The sequence below is a fragment of the Microtus oregoni genome, unplaced genomic scaffold (genome assembly GCF_018167655.1).
Source record: "Microtus oregoni isolate MIOR12 unplaced genomic scaffold, Mior012 000128F_ref0000496, whole genome shotgun sequence".
NCBI lineage: Eukaryota > Metazoa > Chordata > Mammalia > Rodentia > Cricetidae > Microtus > Microtus oregoni.
This window is the reverse complement of record NW_024544771.1, coordinates 1097357-1117432: the sequence shown is the minus strand read 5'-3', so window position 1 is coordinate 1117432 and position 20076 is coordinate 1097357. Positions and strand designations below refer to the sequence as shown.

General features: G+C 45.7%; 1 protein-coding gene across 4 annotated transcripts in view; it reads right to left on the bottom strand.

The window, feature by feature from the left end:
- The window catches only part of LOC121444487 (methylglutaconyl-CoA hydratase, mitochondrial), a 95733-nt gene that overhangs the window by 53483 nt on the left and 22174 nt on the right, over positions 1-20076 (bottom strand). For 2 of the 4 annotated variants that reach the window (XM_041646297.1, XM_041646294.1), the window contains 3 exons: positions 14958-15044; positions 4976-5068; positions 2990-3046 (listed from right to left, as the gene is read on the bottom strand). In XM_041646297.1, coding sequence (XP_041502231.1) covers positions 2990-3046; positions 4976-5068; positions 14958-15044 — 237 coding nt within the window. The remainder of the gene's footprint in view (positions 1-2989; positions 3047-4975; positions 5069-14957; positions 15045-20076) is intronic. The other 2 variants (XM_041646295.1, XM_041646296.1) reach the window with 2 other exon arrangements.

The following is a 20076-nucleotide window of genomic DNA, read 5'->3' as shown; positions in this document are numbered from 1 at the left end:
CTCTTCTTGAGAAAACAGTCCAAATTCAATGAAATCTACAAAAGCAGATTCTGATCAATGGTCCACTGTGACAGGCACCCCAAAGAACTTAGTGTATTAGAGAAAGTCTAATGTCTCAGTCTCCAGCTAAGCGCAGGCAGTGTGTGAGAAGGTGACAGGTGTCATTCTCTATCTCCCTGGTTCTGAACTGTTGGTCTGGCTACAGTCAGCAAACAGTTATTCTCACACGACCACTGCATCTCATACTGTGCTCACAAAGCGTTTCAAGTTCAAGACATAGTCAATACCCAAACCAGCCTCCCCCACTGCCAATGCCGTTTTCCAGCTACTAACCCGTCAGACACGTTCCTTACACGTTACTGCGTAGGGATAATTAAGAAGGTCCACAAGAGCCCAGAATAAAAGATAACAAGTATTATTTATTTGGGGAAAAAACTCACAATAAGGGTGGAGAACCCCGATCCTCTGAGGGTGATGGTAGCTGTGAACCGAACTCCGACCACCAACCAAGGGAGCGAGGGCACACTTCCTGTCTGTGTTTATAGTGCCTCAGACCATGCCCTAGAGGCTACTGGCTGAATGTATTCTCACATTACTGGGGGCCACTGCCAGTCTCCTAAGACTGCTGTGATAAATTACCACAAACTGAATGCTAAACAACAGAAAGGTGTTCTCTCACAGTTCGGAAATAGAATATAAAATACACATCAAGTTCAGCTGGCCTTGGTGGCTCACACCTGTAACCAGCACTTGGGAAGCTGAGGCAGGCAGGCTGTTGCTAGTTTAAGGCCAGCTCGCTGTGGGACAATGCTCTTGAACACTGTAAAGATTTGTCACTCTTATTGGTTTAATAAAAACACTGGTTGGCCATCGCCAGGCAGGAAGTATAGGCAGGGTGACCAGATTAGGAGAATTCTGGGAAGAGGAAAAGCAGAGAGATAGTCACCAATTAGAGGAAAAGGAATCAAGATGATAATGCCTTACTGAGGAAAGGTACTAAGCCACGTGGCTAAACATAGACAAGAATTATAGGTGAATTTAAGGTGTAAGAGCTAGTCAGTAATAAGTCTGAGCAATAGGACAGTTTATAATTACTACATGTTTCTTTGGGATTGAACAGCTGTGGGACCAAGTGGGACAGAAACTTCTGTCTATACCAGTCTGTCAGGGTTACCAAATGAGAGCTCGCTGAAAGACAAGACTTAAGTCAAGACACACAACAAGACCTGTGACAAGAAAAGGCAAGAGAGAGGAGAGGGAGGAAGGAGGGAAAAGGGCATGAGAACAAGGGAAAGGGTGGACAGTGCTGCTCAGTGTTGGGAACAATCAATTCTCTGCTCTGGTCCTCAGCTTCTGGAGCCGTCACACTTGACTTACAGATGTTAACTCTTCGTGGGACTTCCACTGTCTTCTTGAAAGGACTTCGTGTCACTGGATTTAGAGTTCACTTAGATACCTGTGATTTCATCTCAAGACCTTTTTACTCCTATGTGATGATCCCTTTTCCAAATGAGGTCATATTTACAGGTTCTAGTTTGACACACTTGTTGGGGGCACACAGTAGTCAAACACTAGCCTTCTAGGATTAGTTATATCCTGATTTCCAGCCAATCCTTACTCAAGAAGCTTAAGGCTGGGATACAGCTCAGTGGCAGCACTCTCACAAGCATGCTCCAGGCACCATGAAAAGACAAGTCAGAAACACCAGATCACACTTTCTTAACTCGGTTATATTTCGTGTATTATCTGACAGCTCCTCACAGACAGACTCCTTCTCTTGCTGTCTTCCTTATTCACGTGACAAAGGTGAGCATGTAGAACAGGCACATGTAAGCAGGCACACACGCTGGCCACAGGAATACTGCTCTCAGGGATGGACAGGCTCCAGTGCACTGATCTGGGCAGACCTCAACCTCCCCATCCCCAGACCTCACACACATGGAGACTCTGCAGGTAGGCTTAAGAAGGCAGAGGACCTACTGATATAAACACATCTGAATGAGAGTAACATCACTCGTATACTAACAAATTGTCCTTCTACTGAAAATTACCAAAGGAGGGTACTATAGTGTAATGCGCCGTCCTTAAACGACCCCTTCCTTGAGGAAGGACATCATAAAATGGGAATGCCTACCAATTCTCTGAATCACAACATCCAGATACAGGGAGAGAACAGATACAGTGCTTCAAGCCGAGAACAGACACACATCTCCACCCTGTGCAGCTCCCTCCAACACAGGCTGTTGTCCTGCTATGCACACGCAGAACTAGGGTAGTTTAAATGCAAAATATTCCAAAACACCCAAGGAAGCTTGGCCCCCAGAGAGGCACTACAAGAGGGGGTAGGAAGAGGGGCCACCTAGAAAGAGGATAGGATAGGTCACTGGGGTACCAAAAGGGTACTCCACGGCCCCCTTTCTCTCTCTCTCTCTGTCTCTGTCTCTCTGTCTCTCTCTCTGTCTCTCTCTCTCTCTCACACACACACCATGAAGTGAGTTTTGGCCACATGCCGGGCCACAGTGCTTAGCTCCCACACAGGCTGAATCAGCTGAACAACGTTCAGAAGAACGGAACCCACTAAAACTTTGAGTCCAAACCAACCCTTCCTCCCTACAAACTGTTCACCTCTGGCGTTTTGTCACAGCGGCACAAAGCTGAGCAGATCCTCCTCCCATACGCAGGGTTTAGCTGTGTACAAGACACTCTGAGCTGAGGGTACACATGTTCAAATGCACACAGAGAAGTTTCAAGCCAGCTGTGATTCTGTAAGGAGACCATCCAAGCAGCGATACACCGATAGACCACACGATGCCACAGAGAGCAAGCGAGTGCGGGCCAACCCCCAGACCACAGTCCACACAGGCCACACAGATGCTGAGCGGAGACTCTGCTGGATGCACAGCCGCACAGCATCTGCCTTTTACCCCACTGCCCCCTGCATCTGGGAACAAACCAAGGATACCAAGAGACAGGCACGAACAACTCATACCTCCACCAGGAATAATTGCCAACTTTGTTTCAACCAGGCCCATTTTTGCAGAGGAAGCTAAAAAAAAAAAAGAAAAAGAAAATAAAGAGAATTAAGTGACAGGCATGTCATTGCTTTGCAATATGACAAAAAAGCAAAATAAGATTTTCTGAAAACACTGTTCACTGATTAAATTGATACCACAAATTTTGTTGTTGTTTGTTTTTTGGCTTTTAGAGACAGGGTTCCCCTGTGTAGCTTTGGAGCCTGCCCTAGAACTCACTCTATAGACCAGTCTGGCCTCAAATTCACAGAGATCAGTCTGTCTCTGCCTCTTAAGTGTTGGGATTGAAGGTGTGAGCCACCACCACCAATTTATAAGAAATTACTTCAAAGGTTTTTTTTGTTATGAAAACACTAATCATTCAAAATTACCCTCCATCCCCAACACAAACCCTAGATGAACACATGACATTTTTTGTTCAAATTTGCTTAGCAGTGAGCTAGATCCCAGTGGTCAAAGCTCAGAGTGAAAATTCCATCTTTGGATCTGATGTTGCCAGCTCATGAAGGCCTTAATCCTGGTAATGATTTGGGATCAAGGGAAGCATAGATTCCTTGACTGCCCCGACAGTCCCCACACCAAACAACCCCATCTGCAGTTAGATATAAACAGTCAAAGCCAAGCGCCAGTTTACTTTCTGACAGCCTGACTGCCTTGGGCTATCTCCCACAGTCTGCTGCCTTGCTGAACAGGCTCAGCGTGCCCTGGCTTCTCAACTGAAAACCCACCTGACCCCAGTACCAGGAAAGAATCAGGTAAAAATCACCACATGAACATGGGGACCCAGAATAACATGGGGAAAGCAAAAGCACTCACACCCCAACCTGATGCCCCAAGATGTGTGTGGCCACATGAAGGCAGGAAAAGGCAAACTAAATGCCATGGCTTCAGCTCCTACCAGGTAGCCACACAGTAGTGGCAGCATGAAGCAGGGCGGAACTGTGCTGACCCTCTGCTGCCCAGGACAAAACTCAGGGCCAGATGCACACCCGTGCAAGGAGCAAGACAGAAGCATGGGCTGTGGTACCACTGCCTGGGCTCAGACCAGAACCCCCTCACTCCCTCTGCTCCTGCTTCCTCCACAAAATCCCACAGGGGTTCTAGGCAGGAGAGGGAGTGAATCACATCAAGGGCCCCTGGTCAGCACCCAGCAAGCAGCTAGCAGCAACTCTTTTCACAATTCCCTCAGCATATGCTTAGAATCACGTGAAAGGGGGGACTTTAAGGGGATGAAGCTGTCACTACTGGAATAAAGTCACTAAGTGCTGGACCACTGACTCCACAGTCAGAGCCACACAGCTGGAGTCACGAGCTCTATTTTAAATGGGAGGAAGTTAGTCTGCTAAAGAGAAGCCCTGGGATCCCAACTCAGATGTCTGAATCAAATTCAGGTGTCTCTTTTCACTAAAACTGAACAAAGAATGGCAAAAGAGCTTCCTAAGGAGGCCTTTCCAATGGTAGGCTTGAAAACAGACAGCCTTCCCAAGTAAGAGTTGCCAACAGCAGGCTCCACAGGCAGTTTTTAAAAATGTTCTACTGAAGAGGAGGCAGAGCAAAATTATTTGGGCCTGAGGGATATGCACCATGTATGTGCACTAGGGATCAAACCCAGGGCTTATCCTCCCAGAACCCAGGCTTCATTGTGCAAAATAATAGACTTCATTCTAAGACTCACAGTATCCATAATGTATTTGGGCATTTGCTTCTCCCTCACTGTTCTTCGTCCCACACCAATACTGCCACTCCTCATCCCAAAATCTCCTTTTCATGTCTTTTTGTTTTGTCTAGATTCTATATATAAAACTGAATGTCTTTCTGAGTCAGGTTTACTTCAACAAACATGCAAATCTCCAAATTCATTGATTCTCATGCAAGTAACACTGTTTTATACTTCTTTATCCCAAGCTCCATTTAAAACTTAGGTTGACAGGATAGATTCTCACCTGCTACTCGAATGTCACATGCTAAAGCCAGCTCCAGACCACCTCCTAGGGCAAGTCCATCTATGGCTGCGATAGTGGGCACAGGGAGGTTAGCTGAAACAGACAGAGTTTATCCTTCACTCAACGCCACAGCAGTCCACATGGTTCATTCAGAACATATTCTAAAGCAGGGTGTCATATGCAGACTTATGTCTCTAGCGTCTTCAATAAAACACAAGTTTCATTCCCAATATTCTCTAGAACCTTTGTGTGACAATTGTAGACAGTCCACGTATGAATGGGGAACACTTTGAACCATCGCATTTCCTGAATTACCTTCAAGATTATTTTATTGAATCCTATAACGTCATAATCTGAGAACCTCAAGTCTTATACAAGGTGTTTAGTTCTACAATTTCAAGTGAAATAATTTGTGCAGCATTTTGGAACTCCTGACCCTTTATGGACTTGATGCTCAGGATGTCATCTTGAGACATGGCATCTGCTCAAAGAAACACACAGTGCAACTGACCACAGAGGATATAAGCCAGGTACCACCACCAAGGAAGGGTGGCACAAAGGTTCCATCCACAGCCCTCTCTGGCTCTGGGATCCTGGCCAGAAGTAGACATGGAAAGAGGCAGCATTCACAGAACCTACAAGAAAGTATTTCTAGAAGCTTCTACAGTAGCGGACTTCCATATGGCATTTTCAAAGGTACTTGCATTATCCCTCCCCTACTCTTCCTACCCCCCACCCATTTAACTCTTCCAATTCCATTATTCCCCCTTCCCCCATACTACCACCTATTTTCTAACTATCCCCCTTCCCTTGAAATCTGTACCCAAAGTCCTGGGTATTCTAATGCAAACCTACTATCAACAATCTTACTCAGGACTGAATTTGTGAGTTCCAATAACAACTTGCCAAGCAAGACATGCCCACTGGTGCAATAGTGGCACATATGTTGTTGCAGCAAATGATCACTCTCTGATTGGATAAAGCCCACTCCGCACTGCTAACCGGACCCAAAACTTATAGCTGGCTAGTATAGGCCATAGGTTAGAAGCTTATAGGCCATAGAGTAGAACTTATAGGCCATATGATAGAAGCTAATAATGTTATTTTGCTAAATGGACATAATAATAAATTGCCCCTCACATTCTTATCTTTATACCCAAAAGTCAGTACATCTCTCAGCCTTCTTCAGAGGCACTTCTTTTTGCAGTAGATGACTATTAATAGATAGACCCACAATTGGTCAATGTGTAGAGAATAAGACTCAAAAGAGAACATCTATATCCTACCCCAAAGCTAAGGAATTATTGTGGAAGAAGTGTTAGGGAGACTGTACAAGCCAGAGGTCATGGATGTCTGCAGCAAAACATTTGCTGGACATGACAGGGCCACTGCACACATGAACTCTACAAGATCTAGCCAAAATCCCAGCACAGAGAATCTCGTGAAGTCCCACATCCACCAATTGATGGCTGCTGGGGAGGGAGGGTCAGATTTCCCCAGGGAAATAGCCACTGAGAGGCTGCTCCAGTAGGTGGTCCTGCACAGAAGTAGAGCGGGAAAGAGAGGGGCTGGGGGAGGAGTTGGGAGAAAGGGAATGGGGTGGATTTGATCATTGTGTGGTGGCTGGAGAGGGGATTCCGCAGTCAAGAGCACACACTGCTCTTCCTGAGGCCCTGCGTCTGACCCCAGCACCCTCATTAGGCGGCAAGAATAGCAGGTGACCCAGGGAACTGCTCAGTTTAACTTGCCCTGGTCTTCACTTTTTCCTTTTCCTCAGGTGAAAAGCATTAGGTACACGTGTACTATTAACCTGTTCCTGGCTGAAGACAGTGACAGTGACAAGTGTCCTGTCCTTCAAGCACAAGTCTCCCCTTACTCAGTTCTCATACAGTACACAGGAAGCATGGCCTCTGTAACAATCCTTCCTCCCAAGCCCTTTCAGATGGACAGCAAAGCAAGTGTGGCCGATTCCTACACACAGAAATGTTGGACTCAGTGACCTTCAGGAGCTGCGTAGACTTTAGAAGAGGCCAAGAAATGAGCCTGTGCAGGAGGTGGGGGAGGGGTGACAATGAGGCCTTTACAAGTTTATTCTGTTTGGTATGAAGGAGTCAACCTTATGTCTCTTTCCCAGCCTGCAGAAAAAATTCTCTTTCATACAATTTCTAGGAAGGAGTCACTGCATTAAACTCACAATGAAATTGGTCCTATCATAATTTATAAACTTTACACTAGTGAATACTTTTCTTTCTTTCTCATTTTTTTGGCAGAGAAGTTTGTATGTGCATATAATTTTTTTAATTTTATTTTTATTATGTTTGTGTGTAGGTATGGGCACATGAGTACAGTTACCTGCAGAAGCCAGAGGTGTCTGAGCCCCCTGTAGCTGGAGTTATGGGCAATGCGGTGCTGGCCCTGATCTCAGCCTAAGGTAACCTGTCTGTACAGCCAAACCATCTTACATAATACCGGACAGATGTGGCGTAATGTTGCTTAGTGAGTACAGCCCCCAACCACACCATGTAAGAAACAGTGTGACAGACTGGGCAGATTAGCCAGATACAGGACAGTCTGACCAGGAGCCTGGCTTAGAGGAAGAGTGAAGAGGCTGGCCTCAGACACAGGACCTAAAGTCAGGTGGTACAAGTACTAATGCTTTCCTATTGTGATCATGAATTGTAGAATCAATAACAAAAATACTTTTAAATCTGACATTTAAAATTAAATTAAATTTTCTAAAGGGAATACAACAAATATAACATTGTAACTTTTAAGAAACAAACTGGAATCCAAACGACACAGAGAAGACTAACTACCCATATCACTCCTGAAACTTTCAAACAGTAACATAAATCCACATGGTATAAGGCTGGCTATCAAATGTTTCCTACTAAAAAATTATTTAATTAGAACAGTTTAACCCATCAATATTTTACAGCACTATAAATTCTCAAGCTACACAGCCTTGGCAAGGCAGATGATATCAGTGCAGAGGCCTAAGGGAATACCCAGAGGGCAGCTGTGCATGCCTACAAAGGACTGAGGCAGGAAATGAAATGGCAGGGTCACAGCTCCAACGAGAAACCATGACTCAGTGTGTTACACAACAGTGGGATCAGATACTATTTTGAGTTTCATTCCAGGAAGTGAGCCAGGTATGACAAGGAAGATAATAATCCTTTGAAATGCTCCTAAAATATAATTAAAGCAGTAATTAAAGAGTTGGTCTATTTTGAGAAGGGAAGCGTGGTAGGCCTCCAGTGCACCTCAGAGCCCGCAGCACAGCACACCAGGCCCGGTGAGGCTGGAGAGAGCGCGGAACTGGAGGCGGGAGGTGGCTCTCTCTGCTCCTCAGGCAGAGGTTAATTGTAAGCCTCTAGAAAAACAAAGGATCTGATTATAAGGGGAATGGTAGTGATGTTTATCTGACTTTAAACTTGGTTCTGCTTAAGGACTAGTGTTCTGGTGTCAGCAAGGTAGTTCACTGGCTCAGTGCTTGTACCAGCGCTGACAACTGAAGTTCCATTCCTAGTACCCATGTGGTGGCAACAAAGAACTAATACCTTGACTTTCACACTTCTATACAAAGCAGAAAAGCTGCTACTTTAACAGAATGGCCCGTATACGGTATGATGAAAAGGCTGAGTACCAAAATCAAGAATAGAAATAAAATCTCTATTAACAAAACCACAATACATTCCTAATTATTCCTAAATCCAGTTAAAACTTTACTTTTGACTTAAGGTACTCTTTCCTGGCCCTCTAAATTCTGAAGAAACCACAAGAACAGAACAAAGCAGTCCCTGAGAAAAGCTGACAGGCTGGGCTCTGCGGGAGGCTGGAGGCTGGACTGGGCTGGAGGCTGGAGGCTGGAGGCTGGACTAGGCTGGAGGCTGGACTGGCTGGAGGCTGGACTGGGCTGGAGGCTGGCCAGGACTGCCACCCAGGGTGCTGCTGGATACCAGCAGGCACAGCAGAGAGAAGAGCCACCACCTTGGGTAGGAGAAGCCAGATCCAAGACTGGAAGTCTCAGCCACCTTAGCACTAGAGACACAGGAAACTCCTGTGACACCTAGGTTACAATCCAATCAAGGGAGACAGCTCTGGACGCTGTGGCTGAGAAGGGAACTGTGGCAGTAGTCAGCACGGAGGAGCCAATCTACCAACAGTCACCTCCTGGGGCCCCTTCTCCCGCCACACATCCCCGTTTCCAGGCTGTGTTTATACATAAAAATAAGAGAGTAAACTGATGTTTTAGCCAGGAAAGATGGAGGATAAAAACCTCATAACAATGTGACAAAATAAGCCAAAAGACAAAGAGAAAGAGACTGATGCCGCTGCAGGATGAAATGGAAAGACTGGGCAGGCATGGGGAGTCCTGGCCACGTGTGGGACCACAGCGTGGAACAAACCAGAAAAGTACTTAAGACAGATGTAATTACTTTCAAAAAGTAAAGTCACGGGGCTGAAGAGATGGCTCAGCAGTTAAGAGCATGTACTGCTCTGGCACAGAACCCCAGGTCAGTTCCCAGAATTCACACTGGGTAGCACACAACTGCCGGGAACTCAGCAGCTCCAGGGAACCAGGCACCGTCTTCTGGTTTCAGAGTACCTACACTGAAATGTGCACACCCGCACACACACGCACACACGCACGCACACACACACACACACGCGCACACACACACACACACACGCATGCACGCACGCATGCACACACAATTTTGAAATAAAAGTATGTCTTTAAAGACACAGTCACCAAAATCAGAAAGTATAGAAACAGGGCACAGAGAAACCTGAATCAGAGGAGAGGAAGGAGTCGGATGAAGGTGGAGACGAGGCACAGGAGGAGACAGGTAGGGGGAGCATAATACACGCATGGTACTGCAGTCAAACACTGAGGAAACCCCTAGATCCTTAGCACAGCAGCATGGGCAAAGCAAAGATCGCTCATGTACAGACAGGTGCTTTGTGTAAGAGCCAAAGAAAGGTCTGAAGATGTATGTGCACAATAAATCAGCACATCCGCAATGACCACACCCATGCAGGAAAGGAGGGCAGTTGCTGAGAAACTACCAAAGCCTACAGTCAACCTACAATCAACACAGCCTCGGGGATGCTTATGGGATTAAAAGCGTAGAAAAACCAACAAGAATTGCAATGAATTCCCTTTCTGGTCTTGACAAATTCTGAAGTGGTATTCTGGAACAGCAGCAGAAGTTAACAGTTAAACCCATGGCTCAGATTTCAACGGCAGAGTGGTCAAACGGTGGTGGAGCATACCTTTAATCCCAGCACTAGGAAGACAGAGGCAGGTGGATCTCTTGAGTTCGAGGCCAGCCTGGACTATGGAGTGAGTTCCAGTACAGCTAAGACTACACAGAGAAACCCTGTCGGTAAAAAGATGATAGACAGGCAGACAAATAGAAAGAATAAATGAAAATAAACGTAAAAAACACAGTGCTCACAGCCGAGAGTCACAGTGCGCAGAGCACCCAGCATGCTCATCAGGCCAGAGGAGCGAGCAACTCATGCAGAAGCTATGCAACTCCTAAAAGCTTGCTCTTCCTTCCCACGATTCTTCCTTGGCCCTCAGACACAGGCAGAAGACATGGTGAACATCCAGACTAACAGTCTACCAACACAAAACTATTCTTTACCAAGTAACTCTCAGCACAGTGCAGTGCAAATAAAAGCGAAGTTATCATGTGACTAAGAACATGGACACATGGGGAGCACTCGGCCTCAGTCTGCATGCCATGGACACATGGGGAGCACTCGGCCTCAGTCTGCATGCCATGGACACATGGGGAGCACTCAGCCTCAGTCTGCATGCCATGGACACATGGGGAGCACTCGGCCTCAGTCTGCATGCCATGGACACATGGGGAGCACTCGGCCTCAGTCTGCATGCCATGGACACATGGGGAGCACTAGGTCTCAGTCTGCATGCCATGGACACATGGGGAGCACTCAGCCTCAGTCTGCATGCCATGGACACATGGGGAGCACTCAGCCTCAGTCTGCATGCCATGGACACATGGGGAGCACTCGGCCTCAGTCTGCATGACAGCACCACTATGGAACTATCCAGCTGGGGTTTTTGATATAGTGGGACAAAAACCAGACACCTACAGGGCTGAGTGGTACTGAGTGCTGAGGAGTCAAAGCTCCTCAGCAGGTAGCAGTGGAGGAGGCAGAGCTCTGTAGGCCATACCCGTGTTCTTAGTTTAACACTGCATGCAGTTAGAATGAACACAATGGTTAAGTGTGTAAATGTCAAATGGCACTTTAGACTCAGTCACATCACCCATGCCTTAGGATGTCCCGACAGAGACTCTAAGGAAATCCAGAGTCAGTGCTACACTCCACAGAGGTATCTGTGCAAGGAAACTATCCAGGTAATCTCTCTGATACTTTATCCACAAAATGCAGAGCCACACAATGGGTTTTCACTTACATGTACTTACTTATTCAGTGTGTTTGCGAATGCACGCACATGTGAGGACGGCGCATGTATGGAGGTCAGAGGACAACATGCTAGAGCCAATTCTGTCTTCCACTATGTGGGTTGGAGATAATGAACTCCAGACCTTTACCCATAGAGCCATCTTGTTAGGGAGGGCTTCAATGCCTGGGTAAGCTGAGGTATACAACAGCCCCCCCACCATTGAGCAATTTACAAATCTGTGGCCACTAATGAGGCTGAATGCAGTTAGTAAAACCTTAGAGGAGTGGTTCTCAACCTGTGGGTCGCAACCCTTTCACAGGATAGCCTAAGACAATCAGACAACACAATATTTACATTATGATTCATAACAGCAGCAAAATTACAGTTATGAAGTAGCAACAAAACTTTACGGTCAGGGTCACTACAACATGAGGAACTGTACTAAAGGGTCACAGCACTAGGAAGGCTGAGTACCACTGTCCTGGAGTGTAAGGGACATTTTTTTATTTAAATTATTCTTTTCACACAATATATTTTGATTATGATTTCCCTTCCCTCGACTCCAAGATCCTCCCCCACCTCCCTACCCAATTTCATGCTCACATTCTTTCCCACTCCCTCCCTCGCTCATCCCTCCAAAAACAGTAAGAAAAAATTCCAAAACAAAACATTCACACAAAAAAATAATAGACAGCTAGATAGACGGACAGACGGGCAGGTGGGCGGGCAGGCACACAGATCAACTGACTGGCTGACCATGGAGTTCATTTTGTGTTGGCCAACTATTTCTGGGCATGGAGCCTGCCCTGCAGTGTGGCTGATACACCCAGAGACACTCTACCATAAATTTTTCCTTTCCTAGCAGGTATAAACTGCGAACAGTTCCTTAGTTAGGGTGGGCTTTGCACCCACTTCCCAAAGTGTCCTCTCACAGGCTTCCAGGCTGTCTATCAAGCTTGTGGGTGTGTTCGCACATGCTCAGATATTCTGACAACTGTTTCAAGCACGTCACCCAGCACATTTTAATAAACTGATGCTCTTATGTTTAATGTCGAGAGAACTAATTCGTCTTTTCTTCCCGTTTTAAAGAAACTTGTTCACTCCTTCCTCTCTGAGCATGTTAACAATCTGTCATTCCCCACCAAATCCCATCTGCAGCCCAACCTGGGGAGGTCTGGTCACCTGTGTGCCCAAAGCAAGCAGTACAGCACCCTGACTTGTGTATACTAAATAGTCTGCAGCATCACTTCGGCAAAACTCCTTGTACTTTCTGTTTGGGGACTTGGGGGCCGTGGCTCTGCTCAAGTCCCTCACAGATATCAAAGCTAGAAGTAAAGTGAGTCTGTCTGACCCCACACACTCCTCTACCTCACGAGACAGCTTGTCACTGCACGTACTTTGTGTGCTCCTAGTCCCACGGTTATTTCTAGAGTGAATGCCATCTTTCTGGGCACTGAGGAGGACAGCCTTTGCCTACTGCTGACACAGGGGAAAGAACTGACTGCTTCTCACAGGTCCCGTGCCCGCCATCCTGCCACACTACTCTACTTTTTACTATTTGATCTTTTCGTGTTTTGCTTTGTTCTTTTTCGGTTTTTATTTTGGTTGTTCCCCTTTCTCCAGAGGCAGGACTTCGGAACAATGGTGACAGAGACCACCACAGTCTCTTCCAGCTTGTTTCTGAGTTCAGGGGACAGTCTCGAACATTTTACCATGAAAAGACAGCTTTTGACTCAGGCTGAAGAACACTATTCCCATTTACTAATCTTTTCCATGAATACAGGCTGACATTTCTCAAATGCTTTTCTCACATTTTAATTGCCTAATGTCATGAATTAAATTTAGCTTTTTCCAATGGAAACCACCCTTATATTCCTAGGAACACCCAACTCTGTTTTTTCCCTCAGTCTGCAGGTCTTACCCATCCCCCCACAGACATCTGCTTGCTTCTGCCATTTCTGCTGGGTTTGGGCATAAAAACTGCACTGCTGTGCGTTCATTAGCCGACTCCCAAGGTGCTGTCCTGTGGAAAGGCTGGTGCAGGTGTGCAAAGACTCCTCCCAACAGCTCCATGACATCAGAGATAGAAGTCCCCAACATTTAAGCTGAGCCGGCTGTGGGTGTGGCATGGCAGGGGATGAGGGCTTGGGAGAAGAGGGTCACAGGACTTTTAACAACTGGTTCAATTTCTTCTTTCACATTTACCAGAGTCAAGTTTTGTCATGGTATTTTCTCATTACCTTCACATTCTCTGCAATTTCTGTCCGGAGCCTGGTCCGTGTGCAGTATGTTAACAATCACCATGCTCTCAGGAGAAGCCTGACCCAGCCCGTCATTCCTTGTCTTGCGCATCACTAATTTCCGGTCCTTTCATTGCTGCTATCCTAAACCTCTCTCAGCTTTTTAACGTTCCCTAATGCCTGGTTCTTTGTCATCAGTGGGTTTTCTCTCGCTGACATGAACTTAAGACTGAGACTGTCCCTCAAGTGTTTTACATCAAGTCTCACGAATTTGGACACACAGTAATGCAACCAACCGGTCTTCAAGTTACCGCTCGGAGCTTCTCCTCTGACTCATAACTCAGCCCAAGTTCCTTTTCAATTTGTAAGTACACGTCTCTATGTATGAATTTTCTGAAAATTCAACTGACTTTAGATTCTGACCCAGCACACTCTTACAAAGACTCTGTAAGAATGATGCATGATTTCTGGTTTAGGGTTGAGTCTATTAAATCACACATGACAGTCTTGTTGTTCAGGTCCCTATTTTTTTATATATAAGTTTTTTTTACCAGTATTTTTGTCTTTTGGGTTTATAGCAAAGTGATAGAGATACAAGCAATGCTAATTTTACTAATACTGTCAGATTTGTCAGTGTATAATTTTATTTATATTGAGACAGTAGTTTTAATAGCAATAACTAACAATATTTTTAGCTATTAGTCTTTTCTTTTGTTTCATTTTTCTGAGAAAGAGATTGGTGGGCTGACCTCAAATTTGCTCTGTAACCTCAGATGGCCTCACCTGTAATCCTCCTGTCCTCCTTATCCAAACTCCTAATGTTCACTCTATAGGCCTGCATCACCTTACCTAACTAATGGTTAATAATACATGAATCAAAACTTCAAAAAGAAGAAAAAGGAGGAAATGTGTTTTTGCATGTGCACGTGTGTCCTCATTTGTGCAAGTGCCCTTGTATGTACATGTGTGTGGAGGCCAGAAGTCATGCCAAAGTATCTTCCTTAGTTAGTCCATCTACTCTCTAAGTCAGTCTCTAGTTAGGCTGGCTGGCTGGTCCTGCCTCCCAGTGCTGGGCTCACAGACATACACTGCTGTACCCAGCTTCTCCTGTCTGTTCTGGGGGATCAAATTCAAGTCCTCGTATCTTGCATATCCTTTCAAATGGAATGCATACAGTGCTTAAGCAGCCACAGCTCATGACAATCCAACTGTGTATTTGACCACAGCACAGGAAGACAGTTGCGACATAAAGCCCAACCTAAGCATGTGAAGAAGATATGACCGTGCTTACCGATGTCATTGATTACTGCTCGTATCTTGGACACAAAGGGACCGACTTCACTGGAATGCATTTTGGCTCTTTCCTTAAGGTCAGCACCTACAAGACATTGTATTTACAAATGAGATGGTGACATAGGCATAATTGTAAAGCAAAAAAATAGACATTTACTCAGGACTAAGGCCACGTGAAGGCCCCCTGAATTTATATGCTGCACATCCTTCCCAGTGACGAACTCTAGAAAGAAAGAAGGCCTGTCTTCCGTACCGGTCAGGTGGTCCACAGCAGCATCCTGCAGATTTCTGCTCTTGGCCCCCTTCGTGCTCTGAGGAAGACCCTGTTAGACCACTGACTACGGCTGCTCTACAAGAACTCAAGCTAAAAAGCCTTTCAAGTACTTGTTTATTCACTGAAAGTCACAAACACAATGACACTGTCACAAACGACTGCAGATTGGTGCTGGCACCTGCATCTTGAAGAGACGCTGGAATTTTACCTATTTCCACTTTGGACTCATGGATATAATGGCCAAATCAGTGAAAAATGACAAAGCACAATGAAGTCACTATGGTAACTGTAAACTCAACCTGAAAAATGTTAGCTTAAAGTTAAGTGAAGATTTCGTAATTATGACTTTGTCACACAATGCTAAGCTTGGAACAGATAAAAACAAACCTCAGGAGTTCCTTAGAGGGTCATTCACTCCAAGCTCAACACACAGGGTTTCATCAAAGCTGTCTCATGGAAACAAACTAAGTACACTGTAAATGACATGGCTGCTCACTCTCCTTACATCGCTGCAGACTACAACCACACACCATACCCAGGGGAGCTGCACACACACACACCTTCCCACGGCAGTGAAATCCACTCAGCACAGGCCTCACCATCCACCAGTTCTCAGGGGCACCTGCCCTGAAATGGCCAGCAGTCGAGAGCACGAGCAATCCTATGCAGTGCAGCACAAGGAAAGCAAGGAACCAGGAAGGACTAAACAGCAGTAATAGACGGTGAACTGACCTAGGACCTACTCTTATAAAAGGGACTTAAATTAGGAGTGTAAGTGCAGACACACATCCGCAGTACTAGGACTGTACACACATCTTCACACTTAGATTTTTACATGAGCTCTAAGGATCCAAACTTAAGTCCTTACATTTGTGAAGCACACACACCAAATTAAATGTGAAAAGCAGTGATCTTTGATGTTTCCATTAGAACCGTTGTGTGGCACCATGAATCATGCTCAGGTAAGACAGAGAACTTATCTAGATGCAATTTTGAAATGAGGCCAATTAATAGCTCTACAGGAGCCTCTAAACATCCTAGTGAAGAGATGAGACAAACCTCTCAATTTCAAAACAAAAGTCAGGCTAGAGAGATGCCTCAGCAGTTAAGGGCACTTACCTTACTGCTCTTTCGAGGACCCAGACTTGGGTCCCAGTAATTACATGCTGTCTCACAACCACCTATAACCCCGGTTCTAGGGAATTCAATGCCATATTCTGGTCTCTCTGGGCAGCAGGCATGCTTGCAGTACACATATATACATGCAGGTAAAACACTCATAAGTTAATATTGAAGGTTTTTAGAAGAACAAAAATTATTAAGGTTAGTGGGAAAGCTACACTAGATGCCAGGCAGAGTCCTGGCCTCCTGCATCAGTTAGCCCAAGCTGCAAGTGTGAAGGAGAAGTTACTCGATACTCCAAACAGCAAAATGCCTTCCTGCACATAGCAGAGAAAGTTCTAGTAGTCTGGATCAAAGATCAAAGCACCCACAGCATTCCCTTTGCCCAGGTCACAAACCACAAGCAGCCCATACTCTCTTCACTTCTGGGAAGGCCGAGGAAGCTGCAGAACAAAGAGTTGAGATGAACAAAGCTCCAGCAACTGAAAAATCACAAACCAGAAAAAAGAGCCAGGAACACCTCACATGTGAACTGGTCACCCACCCCACCTTCAGCAAAAGTTACCAATCAATTTAACCAGCTTTAGGTCTTGCTAACATCTTCCTTCCTCACTACCTTGTAATTCTTCGTGGAAAAAATTAATTATGAAGCTCTATCAGTCATTCCAAAAGAGTTAAGGCCAACCCCGAGCACATGCTGCCCAGCCCTAAGTACTATAATAGCAGAGGTCGCCCTGACGGGGGCACACACCCTTCCCAACGGTTCACTGTTACAAATGAACCCACTAACCCCACATGATGGGAACACACACCCTTCCCAACGGTTCACTGTTACAAATGAACCCACTAACCCCACATGACTGGAGCACACACCTATCCTCACAGTCTGTTACAGATGAATCTGCCACCCTCACATGACGGAAGCACACACCCATCCCAACGGTACAGCGTCACAGATGAACCTGCCAGCCCCGCATAACTAACCAGTATGCGTGCTTTATATCCCTAAACTGCATTCTTGTTTGTAGTTTTAACTAGTTTATCTTAAACTGGTAAAATTATACATATTTATCTTGCATGACAAGAAAGTACATCAACACTATAGAATAGGTTATTAAATCTAGTTCATGAACATGGACAGCTGTGGTTTAGGGATTAACATGCTTGCTCTCACAGGTTTTCAAAGATACACACTTACAAGGCTTCACCCCCAGGATGGCACAATAGGAATCTCCCAAAAGACTTTAAGTTACTGGGGGAATACTCTTGAAGGAACCCCTCTTCCTTCCAGACTGAGGAGTGAGTGTGACTGCTCTGCCCACATGCTCCTGCTGCCTGCCCATCCACCCATGCCAGGCATGGATTGAAAACCTGCTCAGCTCTGGGCCAGAACAACCCTCTCTCTTCAGAAATGACTACCTTCCAGGATCTGTCAGGGCAGACGCTGGCTAAGACAGCAGCCACCACTCTTCCTCAACAATACTGGTTCTTTGCCAGACCACTGCAGTGGAATGACTGACATACACAGCAGACTGCATGGTTGTTTTTCATTTCCTGGTACATAGAGAAGCTACATACAACTATACAATAGTTTATTAAACAAGCAAGGGCATCGTGTCTCAATGTAGAGAGCAAAGGAAGCCCTAAGGGAGTAAAGTTCTGAGTGAATGGGTATTGTTGAAATGGGTGTGACCATGATGAACTCCAAGTCCTTGGACCCACTGGCACCCATAAGGCCAAGGCTCCAGAGGAATGGCAACAACTGACCAATGCAGCAAAGACTAGCGATTGCAGCTGTTTTCCTCCTGGGTGCTTACAGCCTGAGACTGCTCATCTTCAGAGACCTCCCATCTACACCAGCAAACCCTCCTCCAGTGACCCCACCTGACATTAGCTTTACCTGGTGTGTCTGTCCTTTCTTTTTTCTATTGCTGCCCCTAGTAGGATTCCAGGAGCCCAGGGCATCTCAATACGCCTACCTTAGGTGATGGCTGCTCAGAAGCACCTGAACCTTCAGCAAGGCAGACTCCTCCCGCTTGTGGACCTTGCTGAGCACCTGTGGCATGAACTCACCAAAGTGGTGGCTGGGCATGGTCAGGTTTTCTTTTAGAGACAGAGTATTAAAGTGCAGCACTGGCTGACCTGGAACTCACTGTGTAGACCAGGCTGGCCTCCAGCTCATAGTGATACCCCTGACTCTGCTTCTTTTCTGAAAGACACAGTGAAGGGACTTCACCTCATTCACAGAGTCCTGCCTGCAGGGTTCCCTTTACAGCATTTACCCACATGGAGAAGGGTTCCCAAATGGCCCATCTTTTCAAACCTTGTTACTGCCTTCTCAATAAAGTCCTGAAGCTTACTTGTGCTGTCATGACAACAATGTCATAATGTCTTCATCAACAGTAAACTTCACCTCCAATTCCATGTATACCCAATCTTATTTTATATTGCTTTCAAAGGTGGCACCTTAAAAAAAAAACACATGAACCAAGAATGGCTAAAGTAAAGGGTAAATAGCACACCACGTCAACGTTTACTGTTCTGTGACAAGGAAGATAATCTACTAGTCTGTGGGTAAAGGCACCTGCATCAAGCCTGCAACCCAAGTTCAAGTCTAGATCCCAAGTGGAAGAACTCTAAGTTGTTGACTCACATACCAAGAAAGCCCCCAATATATACCAGGGAAATACATCAGGAAGAAAGTGACAAAGGTCCACCACAGCCGACTTTTAACAGCCCCCTCTCCATACCTGATACAACAACCAAGTATGTGTATCAAGAAAAGGAGGAAAGGAAAAACAGCAGCAGAGACAATGGGCACGTGCTGCAGTGCGGTGCCCACTATTCCCGCTAGTGCCAAGGTGGGCAGAGCCCCTCTGCTCAAAGCTGCCCTCACTCACAGACAGCTCACTCAGGCACCGGAGAGCAAAGGTGTCCTGAGCACTGCAGAATGAGCCCATTCTGGAAGACCAGCATCTCCTGCCAAGACACGAAAATCCGGAAAGGCCCCCAGCAGCAGCAGCAGCAGCACAATGACGTCCATACCAGCCCGAGTTCCCCAGAGAGCACAGTCACACCACAGCAGCTAAAACTGTGCTGACACAGCCGGGCTTCATGCTTGGAAACCTTTACTCATAAGTCCATCACAGTTCTTTGCCAATAAACATCTACTAAAGTGTTGTTAAGCTCCCTGTAGCCTTAAATGAGAGTTCTTCCTGATTGAATTTCATTATCAATACTATTAATACAGCTGACCATATCATATATAAACTACAAACCTAGTAACTATAAAAGACTAAATGTAAAATTGCATTTTAAAATGTATCTTGTTCAGTACAGTCTCCCATCTTCCCACTGTCCACTATTTCATATATCCTTGTATGGAAACCATTGCTTGCTAGAATGGGGCAGGGTTTACTTTCAATTTGACTCATGCTGAGAAAAATATTCCACAGTAAGCAGGAAGGAGTTTCATTACAGCAGGATCATCCAACTGACTGCTGGGGGAAATAATCATAGAGCCATCAGGAAACAGCTGACAGTTTGTGTCAATACTGGACAGCCTGTAAGTGATGCTCAAAGTGGAGGACTGGAAACCACAATAAGGACCAATGAAGTGTCCAATGTCATTCTTCTATAAGCCTCACTCAGGAACTCAAAGGCTTTTCCCTCTCCCTGGAGCAATAAAATGCAGATCGGGACTGACTTCCTTGCTACAAGA